Source organism: Culicoides brevitarsis, chromosome 1 (genome assembly GCF_036172545.1).
Source record: "Culicoides brevitarsis isolate CSIRO-B50_1 chromosome 1, AGI_CSIRO_Cbre_v1, whole genome shotgun sequence".
In the NCBI taxonomy this organism is placed as follows: domain Eukaryota; kingdom Metazoa; phylum Arthropoda; class Insecta; order Diptera; family Ceratopogonidae; genus Culicoides; species Culicoides brevitarsis.
The window spans coordinates 38,084,868-38,106,149 of NC_087085.1; the positions used below are offsets into that span (position 1 = coordinate 38,084,868).

The 21,282-nt window shown below is 28.9% G+C and overlaps 6 protein-coding genes across 8 annotated transcripts; 2 read left to right on the top strand and 4 right to left on the bottom strand.

Annotated features, from left to right (window-relative positions):
- Positions 1–1,334: 1,334 nt before the first annotated feature.
- On the bottom strand, positions 1,335–2,648 carry LOC134837781 (very long chain fatty acid elongase 7-like). The gene is made up of 2 exons (XM_063853167.1): positions 2,612–2,648; positions 1,335–2,098 (listed from the first exon to the last, which is right to left on the bottom strand). The coding sequence occupies exons 1-2, from the start codon at positions 2,646–2,648 to the stop codon at positions 1,335–1,337; spliced, it is 801 nt and encodes a 266-aa protein (XP_063709237.1).
- Positions 2,649–4,041: 1,393 nt separating this feature from the next.
- Positions 4,042–8,676, bottom strand: LOC134837782 (cytosolic carboxypeptidase 6). The gene is made up of 6 exons (XM_063853168.1): positions 8,658–8,676; positions 6,394–6,641; positions 6,028–6,339; positions 5,033–5,401; positions 4,659–4,974; positions 4,042–4,598 (listed from the first exon to the last, which is right to left on the bottom strand). The coding sequence occupies exons 1-6, from the start codon at positions 8,674–8,676 to the stop codon at positions 4,042–4,044; spliced, it is 1,821 nt and encodes a 606-aa protein (XP_063709238.1).
- Positions 8,677–11,086: 2,410 nt separating this feature from the next.
- On the top strand, positions 11,087–12,937 carry LOC134836516 (transmembrane protein 185B). Its single transcript, XM_063851698.1, has 3 exons — positions 11,087–11,414; positions 11,469–11,590; positions 11,650–12,937. The coding sequence occupies exons 1-3, from the start codon at positions 11,377–11,379 to the stop codon at positions 12,528–12,530; spliced, it is 1,041 nt and encodes a 346-aa protein (XP_063707768.1). The 5' UTR covers positions 11,087–11,376; the 3' UTR covers positions 12,531–12,937.
- An 845-nt stretch (positions 12,938–13,782) lies between these two features.
- On the bottom strand, positions 13,783–16,898 carry LOC134829720 (protein maelstrom homolog). 3 transcript variants are annotated; one of them, XM_063842966.1, is made up of 4 exons: positions 16,700–16,898; positions 16,372–16,628; positions 15,274–16,316; positions 13,783–14,006 (listed from the first exon to the last, which is right to left on the bottom strand). In XM_063842966.1, exons 1-4 carry the CDS (start codon positions 16,774–16,776, stop codon positions 13,950–13,952), a joined length of 1,434 nt encoding a protein of 477 aa, XP_063699036.1. In that variant the 5' UTR covers positions 16,777–16,898; the 3' UTR covers positions 13,783–13,949. The 3 variants fall into 3 exon arrangements, with proteins under 3 accessions (XP_063699036.1, XP_063699028.1, XP_063699020.1); XM_063842958.1 differs by having other exon boundaries at positions 15,108–16,316; XM_063842950.1 differs by lacking the exon at positions 13,783–14,006 and adding an exon at positions 14,014–14,306 and having other exon boundaries at positions 15,108–16,316.
- A 2,077-nt stretch (positions 16,899–18,975) lies between these two features.
- LOC134832423 (actin-related protein 2/3 complex subunit 3-like) lies at positions 18,976–19,924 on the top strand. Its single transcript, XM_063846440.1, has 3 exons — positions 18,976–19,136; positions 19,210–19,383; positions 19,449–19,924. The coding sequence occupies exons 1-3, from the start codon at positions 19,131–19,133 to the stop codon at positions 19,797–19,799; spliced, it is 531 nt and encodes a 176-aa protein (XP_063702510.1). The 5' UTR covers positions 18,976–19,130; the 3' UTR covers positions 19,800–19,924.
- On the bottom strand, positions 19,811–21,178 carry LOC134832412 (probable mitochondrial glutathione transporter SLC25A40). Its single transcript, XM_063846429.1, has 2 exons — positions 20,970–21,178; positions 19,811–20,910 (listed from the first exon to the last, which is right to left on the bottom strand). The coding sequence occupies exons 1-2, from the start codon at positions 21,024–21,026 to the stop codon at positions 19,918–19,920; spliced, it is 1,050 nt and encodes a 349-aa protein (XP_063702499.1). The 5' UTR covers positions 21,027–21,178; the 3' UTR covers positions 19,811–19,917.
- Between the last annotated feature and the right edge of the window lie 104 nt (positions 21,179–21,282).

The following is a 21,282-nucleotide window of genomic DNA, read 5'->3' on the forward strand; positions in this document are numbered from 1 at the left end:
AATAATTTAATTAGTTAAAATTTAGTAAAGTAATATAAAAAATTAAAATAAAAAAAAAATTCTCAAAAAAAAAATTATTAATTTATTTATTAAATTTATTAGTTTTAAATATTAATATAAATAAAATAAAAATTTAAAAAAATTTAATAAAAATTTTTAACCAAAGCAATGTTTTTTAAAACCATATTTCAACCATTTTTTGGCTCAAAATAACAAAAAAAATTAAAAAAAAAAATATATTTTATCTATAAAAAAAATTATTATTTAAGATTATGAAAAAATTAGTTTAAAAAAATGTTTAGGCGAATAAATTTAATATATCCATTTTTTGTCCCCCCCCCCCCGATTTTGTCGAAAAAATTCAGGGGGAAAAATAAAAATTAAATATAAAATACAAATATTTTTGACATATTTTGGAATTTTTATATTAAAAAATCATGAAAAATTACTGTTTATGGTAAAATCATACAAAAAACCAAAGAAATTCGCTTAATTACGACATTTTCTATTGAAATGTTAAAAAACATTTTTTTGAAAGTCACGTGACCAAAATTATTTTTTTTTCAAAAATTTTTATTTTGGGAGATTTTGTTGATTTTTCTTTACTTTTAAGTTCAAATTTTAAAATAATTTAAACTAAAATTAAATAAATGTTAAGAATCAACGTTTAACGTCTAAAAACGTTAAAAAATTACAAACAAAAAATTCAAAAATATTTATTTTTTTATTTCCCCCCCCCCCCTCGAGAAAATCCTCATGGGACAAAAAATGAAAATATTAAATTTATTCGCCTTAATGTTAAAATGTTAAAAAATGTAAAAAAAAATTAAATTAATATAAATATTAAAAATAAATCAATTATAGTATTAAAATTTAAAAAAAAGCCAAAAATTTCAAAAGAATTTTTTTTCTATTTTTTTGATTTTTAGTAAAAATTCAGTTAATTTTAGCAAAAAAATTAGTAATTTTAGTAAAATTTTAATAAATAAATTATAAAAAAAATAATAAATTTTTAAAATTTTTTAAATGAATTTTTTTACATAAATTGTATTATTTTTTAATTATTTTTACCAATTTTATTTAATTAAATATATATTTCAAAATATTTCGAGCTTAAAAGCAAAATAAAAAAAAAAATTATGAATGATCAACAAATTTAAAAAACAAAAATTTATTTATTTTAAAATTTTTTTTTGTCTTTCCCCTCAATTTTGAAAAAAACTGTTGAAACAAAAAAATTAAAAAAAATTTGGAACGGCTTTATTATCAAATGTTTATGATCTTTGGACAATACGTCACTTGTACGAAATAAATTAAGAAGCAAAAACCCGTTTCTAATCTTTTTTTGACATTTTCTTATCCGCATTTTTATACGATTTTGCGTAAAATCTCGCAAACAAACAAAAATTGACCATCGCTTCGCCGACAATGACATAATGCAGAAGATAATTGTAATTTTCGCCGCATCTGTACATCGCAATCATATTAAAGATAATAATCGCCACAAATTGCGTTATTTGAATCTGAGTCATGTACCGTTTCCACCAAAGGTATTTTTGGTATTTGGGTCCCAAAGCAGCGAGAAAGTAGTAAAAGTACATGATGGCATGAACAATCATGTTGCAATAAGCCATAAAGTTGCCTTCGCTCGTCATCGCGTATTTGCCAAAGAACCACGTGTTCATGACCATAACGATATGATGATGCACATGCAAAAAAGTCACGTGATTTTGCTTCTTGGTGAGCACAAAGAAAACCGTGTCAAATAAATCCAGGATTTTGTTGACTGCAAAATGCCAGAATCCGTAAGCGTGTTGCTGCCGAAACAGTGCGTTGTCGCTGGGTTCCAGGTTGACGACACATCCCAAATTCTTTTCGACGGTCCACGTAGTTCTCACGAGCGAAAATTGGATAGCCATCCATGCGTTGTAAAGCACTTGAACCAAATTGTAAACGACAATGATGTGCCGCAAATTCATTGGCGCGCGATTTTTCATCCATTTTGGGCCGAAATGCAGCACGAATGCTGCGTAACTCGACAAAAGTACAACTGGAATCAATGGAGTGCTGAACAGGTAGGTGCTATCTAATTCAGGATCTGAAAAAAAATATTTTAAATTAATATTTTTATTATTATTAATTTTTTTGTATTATTTTATAAATAATAATTGATTAATTTTATTTAATTAAATTCTTTAAAAAAATTAATTTATTCAATTTGTTTATTTAAAAAAATTAAATTAAATAAATTTTTATTTTAAAGAAAATTTAATTAAATTTTAATTTTAAATATTATTTTATTAAATAAATTTAATTTTTCAATTTGTGTTGCTTAAAAAATTAAATAAAAATAAAAAAATTAAATTTATTAATAAAATTAATTAGAATTTAAATTTTTATTTAAATTTTAATTAATTAATTTTTTTAAATTAAAATTAATTAAAATTTATATTTAAAAAAAAACAATTTAATTTTAATTTAATTAATATTTTTTTCAACATAAATTATTCAATTTAAAATTAAATTAATTTAATTTAAATTTAAATTTATTTTTTTTTTTTAATTTTATAAAATTAATTTAATTTATTTTAAGGAAAAAAAATTGACTTACTTGATCCAGAATTAATTTTTTTAAGCCATTCCAGCATCTTTCTCCCAATTAAATTTTTTTCATAAATAACACAAAAATTATTTCAAAAAATGTCAACTAAGCTCTGAACGAAGTGTCTATTTGGACTATTTGATGAGTGTTTGCCAATTTTTATTTTAGACTAAACTTGAATTAACATTTACATTTTAATTTACATTTTAAACCAGTTTATACAGTGTCGGATTTACCGTTTGAGGTGAGATCGTTTCAGTTGTAAATCAGGAAAATTTCTCATGAATGTTCTTCAGAAAAAGAAATTATTTGAACGGAATTTGCATTAGAATCGAGTAATTTGTGGTCAGATATTAATTTTACTCTCACTTTCAATTAGGTATATTAAATAATTTCTTCATAAAAAATATTGAATAAATTATTAAATTATTTATTTTTAATATCAGACGCTACAAAATATCTGTAAGTTGAATGATTCTTCGGGTTTCAACAAATTTTTTAAAACAGATAAAAAATAAATAAAAAAATTAAAAAATTTTTGAACAAAAAAGTAAAATATTTTCAAAAAGAAAAAAAAAATTTTACAAAAAATAATTTTTTCTCCAAACCCTTATTAGGGTAGATCCGTCACTGAGTTTCTTGTATTTTTGAATTTAAATTTTTCTAAAGAAAAAAAAATAGATAAATGCGAACGAAGCTTAGGCCGATACAAAAATTAATTGATATCAACAAATTCAAAATTTATTAAAATGAAAATTATTAAAAATTAAAATTTCTCTAAAAATAATTATAAAAAAAAAATTAATGGTTCAGTTAATAATTTTATGAAAAATTTTTGAGAAGAGAAAATTGGTGTCCAAATAAAATAAGGCCGCTCCAAATTTTTTTTGAATTTCAAAAGTCGAAAAAAAAAATTTATTTTTTAAGAATTTTTGTATTGAAAATCGTATTTTAACATGAATTTTCTTCTTTAAAATTTTTTTCAAAAATTTTTTTTGACAAAATTTTTTGACAGTTATTTTTACTTAATTTTTGTGTTCAAATTTTTAACTGGAAATACTCTAATGAAATTTCATATCTCAAAATACCAATAAAAATAAAAGATTTTTCACCAAAATTTGTTAAAATTTTGTCATTTTGTTAAAAAAAAATTGCCCCCCAAAAAAGTTTTTTTAAAAAAATTATAAAAATAGCACAAAAAAATTTTTTGAAAATTTTATATTTTTTTTAATTTTATGTCTTATTGAAATTTTTAATTTGGAGTGTCCTTATTTTTTTACTACTTTTAATTTATTTATTTGTTTTCTTATTTTTGATAAGAACCAATGGAACCAATATATATATTAATTTAAAATTCAGGGGTAAAACATAAAATAAAATAATGTTGACATTTTAATGCATTTTTTTATTTACTTTATTCAAAACAAAAAAAAAGTCATTCAAAATCTCGATTTTATTTTAATTTCCTTTCCAATCGCTTGCACTTTGCTCGTTGCTTCTTCCAAACTACCGCGCGTCAGTTGATTCACGTCAATTATCGACAATTGTGGCTTCCGTGGCTCCTCAAAGAGCACTTTTGGCGCAACCTGTGGGATATTTTTCATCTTGTGCTGTCCCGACGAGAAGTCGAGTTGATTAAATGCGGAATTTTTGATGTGCACGAGCGAAAATTGGTCCGTAATAGTTTGCATCGTTGCCAACGGCTTTGGTCTGTTGAGCGAATTATGGAAGGGATAACGAACGGGCGAGCCGTCATCCGATGAATCGCTGGCGTAGTAATCGATGCCAAGGTCAAAATAGTTGATGGGAGCCGAGGAACGCGTGGTACGAGGTCGAGGATGATATTCTTCTTGTTTTCGTCGATAACCACGATTGCGATCCTTTTTTGAACGTTTGCGATTCGCCATGAGCTCTTTCAGCGTTGGAATTTGCAGGACATTTGTGAAGCGATAGTATTCGAGGAAGGCACGGGCGAGATTGCGACCCAAACGGATGTCTAAAAAATGAATTTTGTGAAAAAATTTAGTTAAAAATTAAATTTTTTGAAGTTTCTTACATCCATCTTCGGTATATTGCGTGAAAATTTTCGTATTTTTGATATGATAACCACTCATCGACACATTAAAAGTATAGGAATTCACCGTATCCGGCAAATTTTCGCAAAAAAATCGTCTTGCAGTCCCCGATTTCCTGTCATCCGCATTAAAAATCATGTTTTCCGGCGCAAAATCATGACATTTGGCTGCCAAAAGTCTCGGAAACACCAAATGTCGTTCATATCGATAGACGTCGTCGTAAGTATTGCCATAAATAAATGCTCCTGTGAGACTATTATGTGCATGGATGTCGATAACAAAGTCAATTTGATAACACTTAACGAAAAAAAATTGATTAAAAAATTAATTTTATTAAAAAAGTTCAAAAACAAACCTCAGATTGGCTCAATTCTCGCAACATTTTGTACGTGGCTTGGAGTGTCGGATGCAAAAAAGGCGAGATATGATTCCAGGAACGATTCAAATCGTGTCCTACCACATTACAGCGATTATTGCCCAAAAACACTCCGTCTGGATTGATCATCGGAATGATCTTGAAGACGATATTCTCTCGTAAAATCTTCGAAATTGGGTGATTATTGGCAGCTAAGAACTCTAATAAGCCCTGAACGACAAACGATGCGGGACTTTCGCCGGGATGAACGCGTGCGATGATGACAATTACGCGAACGAGATTTTTCGGATCAACTTTTTCGGGTTTTTTTACGTTGTCGATGGTTATTAGCTCGAGGCGACGATTTTGCTAAAATTAAAATTAAATTAAAGAAATTAAAATTAATTTTGGTATTTTTTTTTTATTAAAAAAAATTATAATAAATTTTTAATAATTAATTTTAACAAAAAATATAAAATTAATTTTTTTTAAAAAAAATTAATAAAAAAAAATAAATAAATTTAAATTAAATAAATTTAATTTAATTTGTAAAAATAAATTTAAATAAAATAATTAAATTAATAAAAAAATTTTAAAATAAAAAAATAATACCTTCTTATTAAATTTTTATTTTAAAAGATTAATTTAAATTTATTAAATTAATTAATTAATTAATTAAATTTATTAATTTAAATTTCTTAATTAAATTTATTTTAAAAAAAATTTAATTTAAATTTAATTTTTTTTATGTAAAATTTTTTTATCAATTAAAAATTTTATTTCTAAATTAATTATTATTTTTTTTTTAAACAATTGAATAAAAAAATTATTTAATAAAATAATTTAATTAAAAAAAAAATAAATTAAAATAATAATTAAATTTTTAATTTTTGATAAAAAAAAATGAATTCAATTAAAATTTAAAAATAAATTAATTTTAATTTTTTTAAAAATTAATTTAAATTTAATTAATTTTTTTTATAAATTTTACTCACAATACTATTCCCGAGACTAAATCTCTCAAAATTTCCCGGATATTTTTGCTCCAAAACCTGTAGATAAGTTTGTAATTTCGAATAACTATAAGGATATCCAAGTGCAAATTGATAAATTTCATCTTCTTTATCAAAAGCAAATGCAAAACTCAGCACATAATGTCCTTGATGAGCAGCTGAACGATAATAAAATACATTTTCCCGTGGAATTCGTGCCCATTTGTTGCGTAGAGATGATTTCACGAGAGGAGTCAAGCCATCACGGAACAAATTTTTAGCTTTACTGATGTTAACGACGTTAAAAATTACTCTCTGAAATAAAAATCTTTAAAAATGAAAATTTTTCGAGCAAAAATGAAAACTTACTTGATCCTGTTTGACATTATCCACGGTAAAATTGAACCAAAACCGATATCTTGGGTTACACGTATCAGGTCGCAAGAACAAATCGTATTCAAATTCACCAACCAAGTCAGCTCTCCCGAGATTTCCCGTCTCATAAGCCGCATCAAAGCATAAATGACCCCGTTTTGCCTTTCCGCTCACTCCTGGAGGACGAATAATGACACGCGACACATTTCCCAATCCTCCTTCGGCATCCGAATCCTCAGAATCTGCGTCAAAAAAGTCAAATTTTAAGATTAAAACCTGTTTTTTGCAAGAAACTGACCTTCATCTAGCTTGCGATACATGCTAGTATGATCGAGAGGATCATACATGGTATACATGACGAATGCAAAAAGTGCTCAAGAAAGCTCAAGAAAAAGTAAAAGTGACTGAATTCGTGGCAAGACAAACACTTACTGACTTACTTTTCGCTACTTACTTGTGAGGAAAATTGATTCGTGGGAGGAGGCGTGATTTTAATCTGCACCTTTTTCAATTTTAAACATCACTCATGTGAATGTGTGGTTTGTGACGTAACGTGGCATGCCTTATGAAGTTTTTGCACATTTTTCTTGCTAAAAGTGCAATTTTTGTTGTTACGAGTTGTAAAAGTAGGCTATCATATCCTGTGATGTTCGGTTAACATGTGAACACGTTGTGAAATGAAGCACTTGTTATGTTGCGAAAAACTCGTTAAAAGGTGAAAAGTGCATTCTTAACGTTCGTGGAAAGAGATAAAAAACGACAAGAATGTGAATGGCTTCTATATTGTTTGGCCTTGGAGGAAATTTATTGAGTTTAGATTTGATAGACATTTTGATTTTTCATCAAGTTCAGAAGCTCTCGGTTTATGTTCTAAACTTCTCAGTTTTTGCTCTGAAGCTCTCAGTTTTTGTTTTAAGCCTTTCAGCTTTCATTCTAAATTTGTCAGATTTTTGCCTGAAGCTGTAATCTTGAGTTTTTTACTTTTTAGGTCTTGTTTCAAAACTCTCAGCTTTCATTCCCAAAGTATTTAACTAAATTTTGAGCTTCTCAGCTTTCTCATACTTCTCAGATTTTCTTCTGTGCTTCTTAGTTTTGTATCTGAAGTTCTCAGCTTTTGTCAAAACTTTTCAGTTTTCATTAAAAATTTTTTCAGCTTTCTCAATTCTCGTCTAAACTTCTTAGATTTTAGTCTGAAGCTCTCAGCGTTGGTTCTAAAACTCTCAGTTTTTGTTTTAAACTTCTCAGTTTTTGTTTTAAACTTCTCAGTTTTTATTTTAAATTTGTTAGTTTTTTGTTTGAAGCTCTTAGCTCTCATTTTATACTTTTTAGCTCTTGTTCTAAAACTCTCAGGTTTCATTCCCAAACTCTTAAATTACATTTTTGGCTTCTTAGCTTTCTTTAACCTTTCAGATTTTCTTAGTTTTAATTCTGAAGCTCTCAGTTTTATATCGAAAATTTTCAGTTTTCATTCAAATCTCTCAGCTTTCGAAAAAAAATTGTTTTTGTCAAAACTTTTTAGATTTTATTGTGAAGTTCTCAGCTTTAGTTCTAAAATTCTCAGATTTTATTTTAAAGTTTTCAGACTTTAATTTGAGACTTTTAGCTCTTAAATTGAACTTCTTAGGCCTTGTTCCGTTAGCTCTAAACTTGTCAGTTTTTTGTCTAAGTTTCTTAGATTTCCTTTACAAAACTCAGTTCTTGTTTTAAACTGTTCAGCTTTTAATCTAAAATTCTTAGCTCTCGTTCTAAATTTGTTAGATTTTGTTTTAAACTTGTCAGCTGTTGTTTAAAATTTTTAAAATTGCGTTTAAGCTGATATACTTTGTAACAAAAAATCTTTAGAAAAAGTTTCCATCAAACTTTTTAATTAGTTTCCATCGTTTTTCCTTGACAGCCATCGACAAACATCTTTCATCAAAACAAAAATCTTATCCTTAGTTCATCATCAACTTTGACCTACTACATTTTTTCAGTCAGTTTTTCACGCGAATATTTTTACGCTACTCTACAAATACTATTTATTCACTACAAGCAACTATTTTACTTATTTACTGAAATGTCTACAAATTGTTGCAATACCAACACTAATAAAAACCGTAAAAAAAATTTGCAAGAACAAACATTTTTATTGTTTACGACACATGACAAGACAAGAATTTTCCTTTTGTTACGATCGTTCACGTGACATGCGACATTTAAATAAATGGATTCGAAATTTATTAGAAAAACAATTTTTTTCATGGAGTTTTATACGATACCTGAAGCGAATTCTCCCATTTTGTGCCAATTTTATTGATTTTTTTTTTATTTTTTTTTTTGCCTAAAAGTCTTTTGATTTTTGGGGGATTATTTACAAGATTTTTAATTAATTTTAATTTAACTGAATTTTTTAATGAATAAAAAAATAGAAAAACTTGAAAAAAAAAAATATATTGAGGAAAAGTTGAAGAAGAGAAGAAAATTTCAAGAATTAAAAAAAAATTAAATTTATATAAGAACAAGTGAAAATTCGATTATTTTTCATTAATTAGGTCAAATTTTCGCTTGTTGCATATTAGAAAAAAATTCGAAGAGGAGAAAAATATTTTTTAAAAAATTATTAATTTTTTTAGAAAAAAGAGAAAGATTTAGTAGAGAAAAATTAAAATTAAAAAAATAAACGAAAAATGGGAAAAAATGATGATACCTGCTTGAACATGTGACGAACTCATATCGATTTTCTTTGAAAAAAATTCCTAAATTTATTTTAGCAACTACCCACTAAATTTTCTGTTAATTTTAAACAGATTTCCTTTGAATTTTTCGTGCAATCACCTTTAATTAATTTTTAACTTATTTTTGTGTTATTTACAATTTTATTTGCATTTTTTCATAATTTTTAATTTTTTTAATGCTTCAATTAATTCACATTACCCTCTTCAACCATTTTTTAATTTTCACTCCTTTAGTTACTTTTCCCTCTTGGGCGTTTCATGCAGAAATATTTTTTAACTACTTTGTTGATTGTTTAATTCGATATTGTAACACTCTGTAATTAATTTGATTTTTTTCGCAGCTCCAAAGGAATTTCCGCTCCCTTCTCCACAAATTATTATAAACTGGGAAAATTTTTCGGTGCAACGAAATTTTCGCTATGTTTGATCAATATTGTTTGTTCTTAGCCGCCATACACGCATTTTAATTTTATTTTTATTTTTTTCGTGTTTCGTTTAAAAAGGACGAGTTTTCGATGGAGTTGTAACAAAATAGACAAGACACGAGGAATTTTTACAAGGAATGTTATTTACACATGTCTGGAATATTTACTGAGGAATGCACAGAAAACATTTATGTGTGATTGTTTGGAATTTCCATGGAGTTTTTTTTTGTGTACCGGAAGGAATTTTTATGAATGAAAAGCAACAAGTGGTTCATTTTTCATTGTGAATGTAGCTGAAGAGTGTTGGTATGCAAAAAGACGTAATTAAGTCAAGTGCGAATTAAATTAGGAAAGGTTGGAACAATTTTTGATTTGATATCTTTTTTTATAAACATTTTTTTGAACTTACTACCGTAATTTCTGTCTGTCATTCGATAAATTCGTTATTTTACGAGTCAGAGGGCTCAAAGTAGGGTCTAAACATAATGAAATTTTTCGCCCAAGGTACGCTCATTATTAGATTTTCAACTCTCATCCATCATATGAGACTCCCCATTTAAATAAAAAAAAAAATATTAAAAAAAATATTTAAAAAAATATTTTAAAAAAATTAAATAATTTAAGAAAAATATATAAAAAAGATGAAAAAAGTGTCAAAAAAATACTAAAAATAAATTTATTTTTTCAAATTATAATATCGCTGATCAAATGGACTTTTTTAAATATTTTTTAAAAATGTTTTAATATTTTTTTAAGTAGTTTTTAAAATTTTTTAAAATATTTTTTAAAATAATTTTTATATTTTTAAAAATTTTTTAAATTTTTTAAAATATTTATTTAATATTTTTTAATAATTTTCAAAAAAATTTTTTAAATATTTTTTAAAATATTTTTTAAAATATTTTTTAAATATTTTTTATTTTTTAAAATATTTTTTAAATATTTTTTTAATTTTTTTTTTTAATATTTTTTAAATATTTTTTAAAATATTTTTTAAATATTTTTTAAAATATTTTTTAATATTTTTTAAAATATTTTTTAAATATTTTTTAATATTTTTTAAAAATATTTTTTAAATATTTTTAAACTATTTTTTAAAATTTTTTAAATATTTTTTAAAATATTTTGTAAAATATTTTTTTAAATATTTTTTTAATATTTATTTTTTAAATATTTTTTAAAAAATTTTTAAAATTTTTTTTAAAATATTTTTTTAAATATTTTTTAAATATTTTTTAAAATATTTTTTAAATATTTTTTAAAATATATTTTTAAAATATTTTTTAAATATTTTTTAAATATTTTTTAAATATTTTTTAAATATTTTTTAAAATAATATTTTTTAAAATATTTTTTAAAAAAAATATTTTTTTTAGGTATTTATTTTTTTAATTTTATAATATTTTTTTTTAAGTCGACTAAATAATTTATTTAAAAATTCAACGGTTTTATCGAATTAGCATTTACATCAAAGCGGAGACTTTTTGAACTAAATGCTTGAATTAGCATAAAGACATTTTCCGTTATCACTTTCAGTCGTCTCAAAAAATAAGAAAATAAACAGAGACGAGATTTTTAATTTTTCGTGATTTTACGAGACTCGTAGCGAAAAAAGTCAACAAAAATCAACTTTTAATCGTTACCAAACGCTAAAATCTCCTCGCACAGTCCACGAAAAAAAAATCTCATTCACCCAGAGACGGCCTTTCGAAGAAATTTTTATACGGAAATCCTACGCACTTCTTGTTATTTATTTAAATCTCAATTGATAAAAATTCCTCAAACAAAAGATGTTTCAACAAATTTCCGTGTTGCTTGTGTGATATTAACCGTCAAAGATGAATCTACAATCGCTGTTTCAGGATTTTAATCCGAGGTAAAAATATTTGACTTTCTTTGTGATTTTTTTTACATTTTTTTCTTTTCGCAGTAAATTCATTGTGCACACAAGTTTGCTCGTTTTCGTCGTGCTGTTCAGCTTAAAATTAGATAAATTAATTGATTGGCCCTGGTATTGCGTTTTCGCGCCTTTGTTTGTGTGGAAAGCCATCGGTATTGTATTTTCCTAAAAAAAATTAAATTTTCATTAAAAAAAAAAAATTTTTTTTTAGCTACACTCGGTGCGTTTGTTGGATCAATAATTTGGTGTCGAAACCCGCATTATCGACTCGAGAATGATTCGTACAGCCATTTCAAGGCGATGCTGATATCGTTGTCGCTGCATCTCATTTTGCTGATGTTCGAGTTGCTGGCATGCGATCGTCTCACGTCGCAACGTCATTTGTGGGTTCTGGTCTTCATCCCGTTAATTTTCGGTTCCGTAGCGTCAGTTGGTGCCTGCGTATGGAGCGTCAAGCACGAACGTTCCTTCGAACTTGAGCTTTTTTGTGCCGTCAATGCGTTGCAATTCGTCTTCCTGCCGCTGAAACTCGACGAATTCGTGTCGTGGTCGTGGGAAGTCGTCTTCGTGCCGCTCTGGATCGTGCTGTGTCTCAGTCTCGTTGGCGTGCTTTACAACATCATCTTTTGCGTGATTCTGCTGAAAACGCAGGAAGTGTCGCCGCAACAAAAACGCACGGCTGTCAACTCGGCGATCGGCAATTGTTTCACGGTGCTTCCCATTTTGGTGTTTCAGGTGCTGTTGGCTGACAAGCTCGATGGCGACTTAAATTTGCCTTTTATTGCGGTATGTGCGCCCCTCATACTCGCCCTTTTTTCGCTCGTGTTGCTTAGTTTTAGTGCGAAAGGCGGGAATCGTTGGTGGTTCGGCATCCGCAAGAATTTCAGCCAATTTTTGCTCAGTGCGTGTCCTTGTCTGCAAGAATACGGAAATATTTCGTACACGATAGACCGCAATCAGCAAAGCGTGCCATTGGAAACGAACGAATTTGAATTTGAAAAGTACGACAAGAAGAGCAAAAAGGCTCTCAGCAAAAAAATGGAAAGTTTGAAGCCAGTTGTGCCCATCATCAGCATCGAGCTACCAGATTAATGACAAAAAAAACACAGGACTGAATGCCGCTTTAATAGCTTCGCATTACAATTTTGCCTCCGATTAACAAACAAAAAAAAAATATTAAAATAATTTGCTTTAATTTTTTTTTAACAAAATATTAATTTAAAAAAAACATATCTTAAAGAAAAAACAAATTGAATTGCAAAAAATATTATTTTTCATTAATTTTTTTTTTGTTCGAACAATTTTAAGCAATTTTTTTAATTTCAACTTGTTTAAAAAATGTGATGATGAAAATTTTAGAAAATAGTGAAACAAAAGCAAAAAAATATTATGGAAAAAATTGGAAATATTTAGAATACTTAAAAAAAAATGTTGTAAAAAAATAGAGTGACACACAAGAGATAATTATTATAAAATAATTAATTGAATATCTTTTAAAGAACTACAAATAAATATATTTAAAAGAAAAAAAAATATATGAAAAAAAATTATTAGATTGTAATTTTTTGTAATGAAATAAATAAATAAATAATAAATAAAATAAAAACAAGCAAAGTTAAGTTAAAGAAATTTTTTTAATTTTTTTTTCATAATTTTCTCAAAAATCTCAATAATTTTTTTTTTTTTAAATTATTTTTTTTTTATTTTTTTAAATAATATTTCGATAGGTAGGTTGAACATTTAATTTTTTTTTAATTTAATTTTAATTTTTTTAATTTAAAAGAAATTTTTTTTTTTAACTTTTTTTCAAAATTTAATTTTTTGAAAATTTAAAAAAAAATAAAATTAAAAATTTAATTGTACAAATTGAATATCAGAAATATTTTAACAAAAATTTATACATTTTCAATAATTTAATTTTTTCCTAAATTTTACAATTTTTTAAAAAATAATATGGGGGAAGAAAAAATTATTAATTTTTTTCAAGATCATTGTTAAAATATTAATTAAATTTATTTGACTATTTGAAAAAAAATATTTAAAAAAAAATATTGAAAAATTAAAATAAAATTAAATTAAATTAAATTTATTAAAATTAAAATTATTTTATTAAAATTTGTTTATTTTAAAAAATTATTTTTTTTTTGAATTAATTAAAAATAAATAATTAATTAATTATTATTTATTTAAAAAATTAATCTCGAACCTCTTCTACGCTTTTTCTTCAAAATATAATAATTTATAAAATTATCTCAGGATCTTCGATTTTTGAAGCAAAAGTGATTAAGAGAACATTTAGTTAACAATTTAAAAAAAAACTAAAAAAATTAAAAATTTTGTATTTCTTTTATTACAAAAATAAGCATGAACATTACATGTAATTTTTCTGAGATTTTCATTTTGGCTGAAAAATCACAATTTTTCGAGTATTTTATCATCTATCATCGAACCGAAGACAAATCTTCTCAAATTTTCATAAGTACTGATTGATTTTGAAAAAAAAAAGAAAAATTAACTCTTAAAATCTAAAATGTTAACGATCATCACGACGACGTTGAAAGCGATTTCCTGCAAAGAGAAAAGAAGAAAACTGCTGTTCAAGTTGTCGTTCGTCAAGTCAAGTGCTCGCATTTCCAAGCGTTTGCTATGACTTTCTTTGTTTGAACTTATAGTCAAAGTCATTTTCATTTTCGGATTTTAGTTTTCGCTTTCGATGTTTCTGATCGAGCAACTCTAATTCGGCTTTTAGTTTCTCGTATTTTTCCCGGAGATATCGGTTTGGATCGTATTTCGGCGGATCCGTTCGTCGCGATACTGATGGCATTGGCGTTGGGAAGCTGCTGCCGCCTGCAGTATGACGCAAACGATCTAACGTGACAAACGCGACGAGAAAGAAAAAGTTTTAGATTTTTTTTTTTTTTGGTTTAGAGTTTAACAACTAATTTAGGCCATTTTTTTGAAGAGCTGAGAAAGTTTTCAGTTTTTGTCAAAAGTTAGCTCTTTTTCTTAGCTCTTCAAAAAATTGTTAGTTTTTATCGAATTTTGATGAAAATTGAAATCTAAGATCTAAACTAAGGATTTTTTGATATTTTTTCAAGAGCTAAGGAAATTTTCAGTTTTTGATCAAAAGTTAGCTCTTTTTCTTAGCTCTTCGAAAAAATTGTTAGTTTTTATCGAATTTTGATGAAAATTTAAATCTAAGAACTAAACTAAAGATTTTTCGAAACTATTTGAAGAACTAAAAAAAATTTTCAGCTTTTAATCAAAAGTTAGCTTTTTTTCTTAGCTCTTCAAAAAAATTGTTAGTTTTTATTGAATTATGATGAAAATTATACTAAACTAAAGAGAAACTATTTGAAGAACTAAAAAAAATTTTCTAATCAAAAGTTAGAGCTCTTTTGTTAGTTTTTATTGAATTCTAACACGATTTATTGCAATTTTTATAAAAACTAACAAATTTTGAAAGATCAAAAAATTAGAATTTTAACTTTTTTCAAAGCTAATACGATTGATTGCAATTTTAGTTAAAACTAACAAATTTTGAAAGATTTAAAATAAAGAGCTAACTTTTTTAAAAAGCTAAAAAATTTCTCAGCTCTTTAAAATTACTTTAGTTTTCATAAAAAATTAAGAAATTGAGCAGTTTTTAGTTTTTCAGCTCTTTTTTACCTGCAAACTTAACACGATCCTCCGACTGATCACTTGTATCTGAATCGACATCGAATTGCCGATAACTCAACGGATTCGGAACTTTTTTCCCAAAACTCTCGCCGAGAGACGGAAAATTATCTTCATGGAATGGATTTGTCGAGCGACTTGTGTTGTTCATATTCACTTGTCTCGCATACGAACGTTCATCCTCGAATCTCGATGCCAATGTCGTATCCGTTTCGTAATCATATCTTGGTCTCGGATTATTAGCACGTCGAACTTGTTCAAGTTTCGAGCTAAAAGTCGACAAAGTGTCGTTTTCACGTTTTCCGCGTGTCAAAACCTCCGTCGTCGTCAACTCGTCATCACTAAATTCCTTCTTGCAAACTTTAATATCGGAAATTTCGGTAAAACGTTCGGTGTCGGTCATCAATCCTTCGCCGTAGATGTCACGAGTTTCCGTTTTGCTGATAATTGTTTCGGGTTTTTCGTCTTCCGAAGCATCAGAATCGCTATCGTTGTCGTCGTCATCGATGATGCAACCCTTTGGATAGTGATATCCGGCACGTTTGCGACCTCCCGTGATGCCAATGGTTTGATCGATGATGTAATAAGCCCATCTTGTGGGTCGAGATAAGGCGCAATGTGGATTTACGTCGTCGACTTCGTGCAATTGGCATCCGTTGCCGCGATGATAGTCGTAGGCGTCGCGTTCCAGATGCGATTGTGCGATGGCAAACGAGAATTTTGACTCTTCGTCGCAGTAAACTTTGAACACGGCTGCTACTAATTTTTGGAAGAAGAACGTAAGTGGCAGAACTTTGACCAAATCGAACTCCAACTCGCTTTTTTCGCAGAAATCACGCAAAATTGACTCGCACATCTCCATTTCCGGGTCATTGACGAACACGGGAAAGGCTGCGTCGCGCGACGAACGTTCTTCCGTGAAAAATTCGAGAATTTGCACCAAAATTGTGTCGAATTCGGACTCTCCCAAAGCATTTGGAGGCACGGGCAACTTGTGGGTCTTCTCCCCATGATCTTTCGCGGTAAAAGCATGACCCAAGGGAAGTTTTCCCGGATTCACGAGACAATGATACTTCTTTGTAATGCCTTTGCGGATGGAAAAACGCGTAATTCCGACTTCCGCCGGGTAATATTTGACATGTGAGATCTCTTTTGTGAAATAATTGAAGCTCATAATGTACCAAGGCGTGTCAACAAGACCTAAACCGAAACATTTTTTGAGGTTATCTGCGAGAAAATCGAATTTTTTACTTACGTTCGTCTTGTACGGCGTCGTCAATTAGCTTCACAATCGTTTTTTTCTTATTTTCTTCGCGTAATTTTCGTTCCTCTTCCTCGCGAGCAACTTCCGACAACGATTTTCCCTGTGAAGTGTACCGTTCGCCATGCTTTTTGTCCTGTTCCTTGTGCGCTTTTGCCATATTTTCGAAGCGTTGTTTCTCGCGGGCACTTACCGAACGCCATGGCTCTGAAGCGGCAGTTGCTACTTCGCGCATGCCGCCCGGGAATCGTCTGAAATGCAAGGTTTGAGTGAGATTGATTGGAATCGAGTCTTTGTGGGAAGGAATTTTGACGGCATTTACCTTCCCATCGCTTCTTGATGACGCTTGAATTCTAACATGAAGAAGAAATAGGCGTTTTTCGGTTGTTTCTTCGGCATGATTACAAAGTTTTGTGGAAGAAATTGATCTGAAGTTGAATTTTAGCTGATTTTTTGTGGTTTTTGGCTTGAATTTTGACAAATTTCATAACTTTTGGCGGAGAAGGACTTCCGAACCCCTTTGAAATTAAATTTGACAGTTATGAGGGAGCTACAATTTCGTTAGTTCCATATGCTATTTTGTTTTTGATCCATTTTATGATACATTTTGGTTCAGTTCCAATTTTTAGCAGTTTTAAGTTATAAAATGATTATTAGAGCCCTCTGATAAATTTATCCGTTTAAAATGATTAAAAATGATAAATTAGAGCCCTCTGACAAATTTTTATCCATTTGGAGCAAGATTTGACAAAAATTGCTTTGACAAAAATTGCTTTGACACAGTTTTTGACACAGTTTTTTTGCTCTTGATTTAGTTTTTAAAACAAAACTATGTCAAAGAAAAAATTTTTTTTCAGTTTCAATTTTTTGGCAGTTTTGAGTTACAAAATGATTAAAAATGATAAATTAGAGCCCTCTGACAAAGTTTTTTTCAATCCGTTTTGGAGCAAGTTACAAAATGATTAAAAATGATAAATTAGAGCCCTCTGACAAATTTCAAAAAATTTGACTTTGACACAGTTTTTGACACAGTTTTTTTGCTCTTGATTTAGTTTTTAAAACAAAACTATGTCAAAGAAAAAATTTTTTTTCAGTTTCAATTTTTTGGCAGTTTTGAGTTACAAAATGATTAAAAATGATAAATTAGAGCCCTCTGACAAATTTCAATCCGTTTGGAGCAAGATTTGACAAAAATTGCTTTGACACAGTTTTTGACACAGTTTTTTTGCTCTTGATTTAGTTTTTAAAACAAAACTATGTCAAAGAAAAAATTTTTTTTCAGTTTCAATTTTTTGGCAGTTTTGAGTTACAAAATGATTAAAAATGATAAATTAGAGCCCTCTGACAAATTTTATCCATTTGGAGCAAGATTTGACAAAAATGGCTTTGACACAGTTTTTTTGCTCTTGATTTAGTTTTTAAAACAAAACTAGGTATGTCAAAGAAAATTTTTTTTTTCAGTTTTAATTTTTTGGCAGTTTTGAGTTACAAAATGATTAAAAATGATAAATTAGAGCCCTCTGACAAATTTTCATCCATTTGGAGCAAGATTTGACAAAAATTGGCTTTGACACAGTTTTTGACACAGTTTTTTTGCTCTTGATTTAGTTTTTAAAACAAAACTATGTCAAAGAAAAAATTTTTTTTCAGTTTCAATTTTTTGGCAGTTTTGAGTTATAAAATGATTAAAAATGATAAATTAGAGCCCTCTGACAAATTTTTATCCATTTGGAGCAAGATTTGACAAAAATGGCTTTGACACTTGATTTAGTTTTTTATTGAAAAAATTTTAAATTTTTTTTGTAACAAATTTTTTTGCTTTTTGTTAGTTTTTGACACACTCTTGATTTCAAAACAAAATTATGTCAAAAGTTACAAAATGATTAAAAATGATAAATTAGAGCCCTTTGACAAATTTCAATCCGTTTGGAGCAAGATTTGACAAAAATTGCTTTGACACAGTTTTTGACACAGTTTTTTTGCTCTTGATTTAGTTTTCAAAACAAAACTATGTCAAAGAAAAAATTTTTTTTCAGTTTCAATTTTTTGGCAGTTTTGAGTTACAAAATGATTAAAAATGATAAATTAGAGCCCTCTGACAAATTTCAATCCATTTGGAGCAAAATTTGGCTCTTTATGTCAAAGGAAAAATTTTTTTTCAGTTTCAATTTTTTGGCAGTTTTGAGTTATAAAATGATTAAAAATGATAAATTAGAGCCCTTCTGATAAATTTTTATCCATTTGGAGCAAAATTTGACAAAAATTGCTTTGACACAGTTTTTGATACAGTTTTTTTGCTCTTGATTTTTTTTCAAAACAAAACTATGTCAAAGAAAAAAATTTTTTTCAGTTTCAATTTTTTGGCATCAATTCAATATCGTCTTCAAAAATTTAAATTTCAATCTATAATTTTTATTTTAACTTTTTTTTAATTTTTTTTTTTCAAAAATTTTTCTTTTTTAAATTTTTCGCAAAAATTACCTATTCTCATAAAAACAACAATTCTTCAAAAAACGTAGGTATACTTCAATAAAATTGCTTTTTTGCTAATTCAAATTTCAATGTTTACGTGAAATTGTAGCTCACTTCTCAACCAATCAGAGCGTAGAACCGTATGTGGGAGACAAATTCGCTAAAATCCTCAAAATAATCACGAAAAAAGCAATTTCTGGCTTAAATTGCTTGACTTAAACGACTGAATTGCCAAAAGTATTCAATCACAAAGTGATCATTTACAAAAATTTCCTTAAAAAATGCCTGTAAGTACCTTCAAACGTGAAATTTCTCTTGGGAGTGGCTCATTTCTTATCTTTTTCTGTATTTCACTCGTAGGCTTATCACTCCCAGATCAAAGATTTTCCATCTGCCATCGGAAATTTGGCTCTTTTGCCACTGAGGACACAATATCGCGGTCCCGCACCTGCAGCAAATGCCGAACAGGACATTATCGACGAGGCCCTTTACTACTTCAAAGCAAATGTTTTCTTCCGCACGTACGAAGTGAAGGTGAGTCATCGTCAATTTATCATTTTTTTTAACTAAAAATTATAAAAATTTAATTTTTTTTGTAGTCGGAAGTGGATCGCGTGCTTATTTACGTGACTTTGTACATCAGCGAGTGCTTAAAAAAGCTCCAACGATGCTCAAACAAGGCTCAAGCTCAGCAAGAAATGTACACATTGGCAATTTCCAAGTTTGATATCCCCGGCGACAAGACATTCCCGCTGAATACGGTTTATGCGAAGCCTCGCGACGCCACAGAGGCGGATTTGATGCGACAATACATCTTGCAGTTGCGTCAGGAGACGGGATTGAGAGTTGCGGAGAAGGCATTCGGCGCCGACGGCAAACCGAATAAATGGTGGTTGTGTTTTGCGAAGAAAAAGTTCATGGATAAGTCGTTATCAGGTCCGGGACAGTAAAAAAATCGAAGAAAAAATGAATTTTTGATCGTCTAATATAAAATTATTTCCTGCGTTTCTGTTCCAAATTAATTAACAAAAAAATTTACATACAATAAAGCTTGAATTCTTGATTTTTCTAGTAACCTAAGGGGTCTGACGTCGATTTTTGGTAATGTTTCTTCACGTTGTGCTGATAGAAAAAGGTCTTTCCGAACTCGAACGACGAAATCATGATGGCACAAGCGGGAGCGACCTTTATCAATCGCGGCACAATGCCGGCAAAAAGTCCTTTTACGCCGGAATTACGGAAAATTTTGCTCAAAGTTTCGAAAACGCCCGGAGATTTGCCCGGTTTGTCGGTGTACAACACTTTTTCGCCAAATTCGATCTGTTGATGGGTTTTGACGACGTCAAAGGGCACAGTTAACATTGCTGCGATGCATCCCGAAAAGGCTCCGCTCACAAAACTGAAGCCAAATGTGGGATCTGTGACGTTGCATGTGCGTTTACATGTCTCATACGACGTCCAATATATCGCCGAGAACGGAACATCTCTCAAAATTGTCGGAAAAAGTCCTTTCCATAAGCCAATGACGCCCGTTTCGCGCACCATTTGTCTCAAAGCCGTCCCAACTTCCATAAAACTCAGTTTTTGTGATTGCATTTTTGTTCTTATTAGCTCCAAGGGACTCACACACGTCACAGATAACACTCGAGCTGCTGATCCGGATGCCAATGGCACCCAAAAAGACAACTGATCACGATTTCCGCCCAATTTTTCGATGTCAAACTTCTTGAATCGCAATCGGAATTGCTCGTAAGCCACGAAATACAGGACTGTCGTTGGAAGCGCCAACACCAAAGTAGGACTTAAGCCGCTCCAGAGTGACCTGACACCCTCATAATGTGAAATTTTGACAAAAGCATCCATCGTGCCGGTGAAATGGAGACGCGGCTTTTCGCCATTCGGGTAACAGGGACACAGGTGATCCATTAATCCGTTGCAAAAGACGAAACATTTGTTCGAAGCAAGTACTTTTTGCTGGACCTGAAGACGAGTTTTCACAACGTCAAAGGGAGTCATCAACAGCGACGTGATCATAGCGCCCGTGCATGACGAAACGCATTGCTAAAAAAAATAAAAACATGAAATTTTTGTAAAAAAAAAATACACGAGAAAATTCGCACCTGTAGCGGAGTTATGCGAAATCGCGGATCATCTCTGTCAAAGTGCGGTAATGACATTTTGTGGTAATTTCGCGTTTAAATTTATCTTTTAGCAGGAAATCGGCATCGTTGATGATGAAACTGAAAATTATTTATTTTATTGCGAAATAGTCAAGTACACAAGGATACTTGAGGAAAAGTCGAGAGATAAACAAAGTATTTGACGGAAGGTTTTTTGGGCGTTTTTCATTAATTTCTTTCATTTTTTGCGTCTGTAAATCGTAAAATTCGTATGAAGCGGTAAAAAATTTTATTTGACATCGAATATGAACAG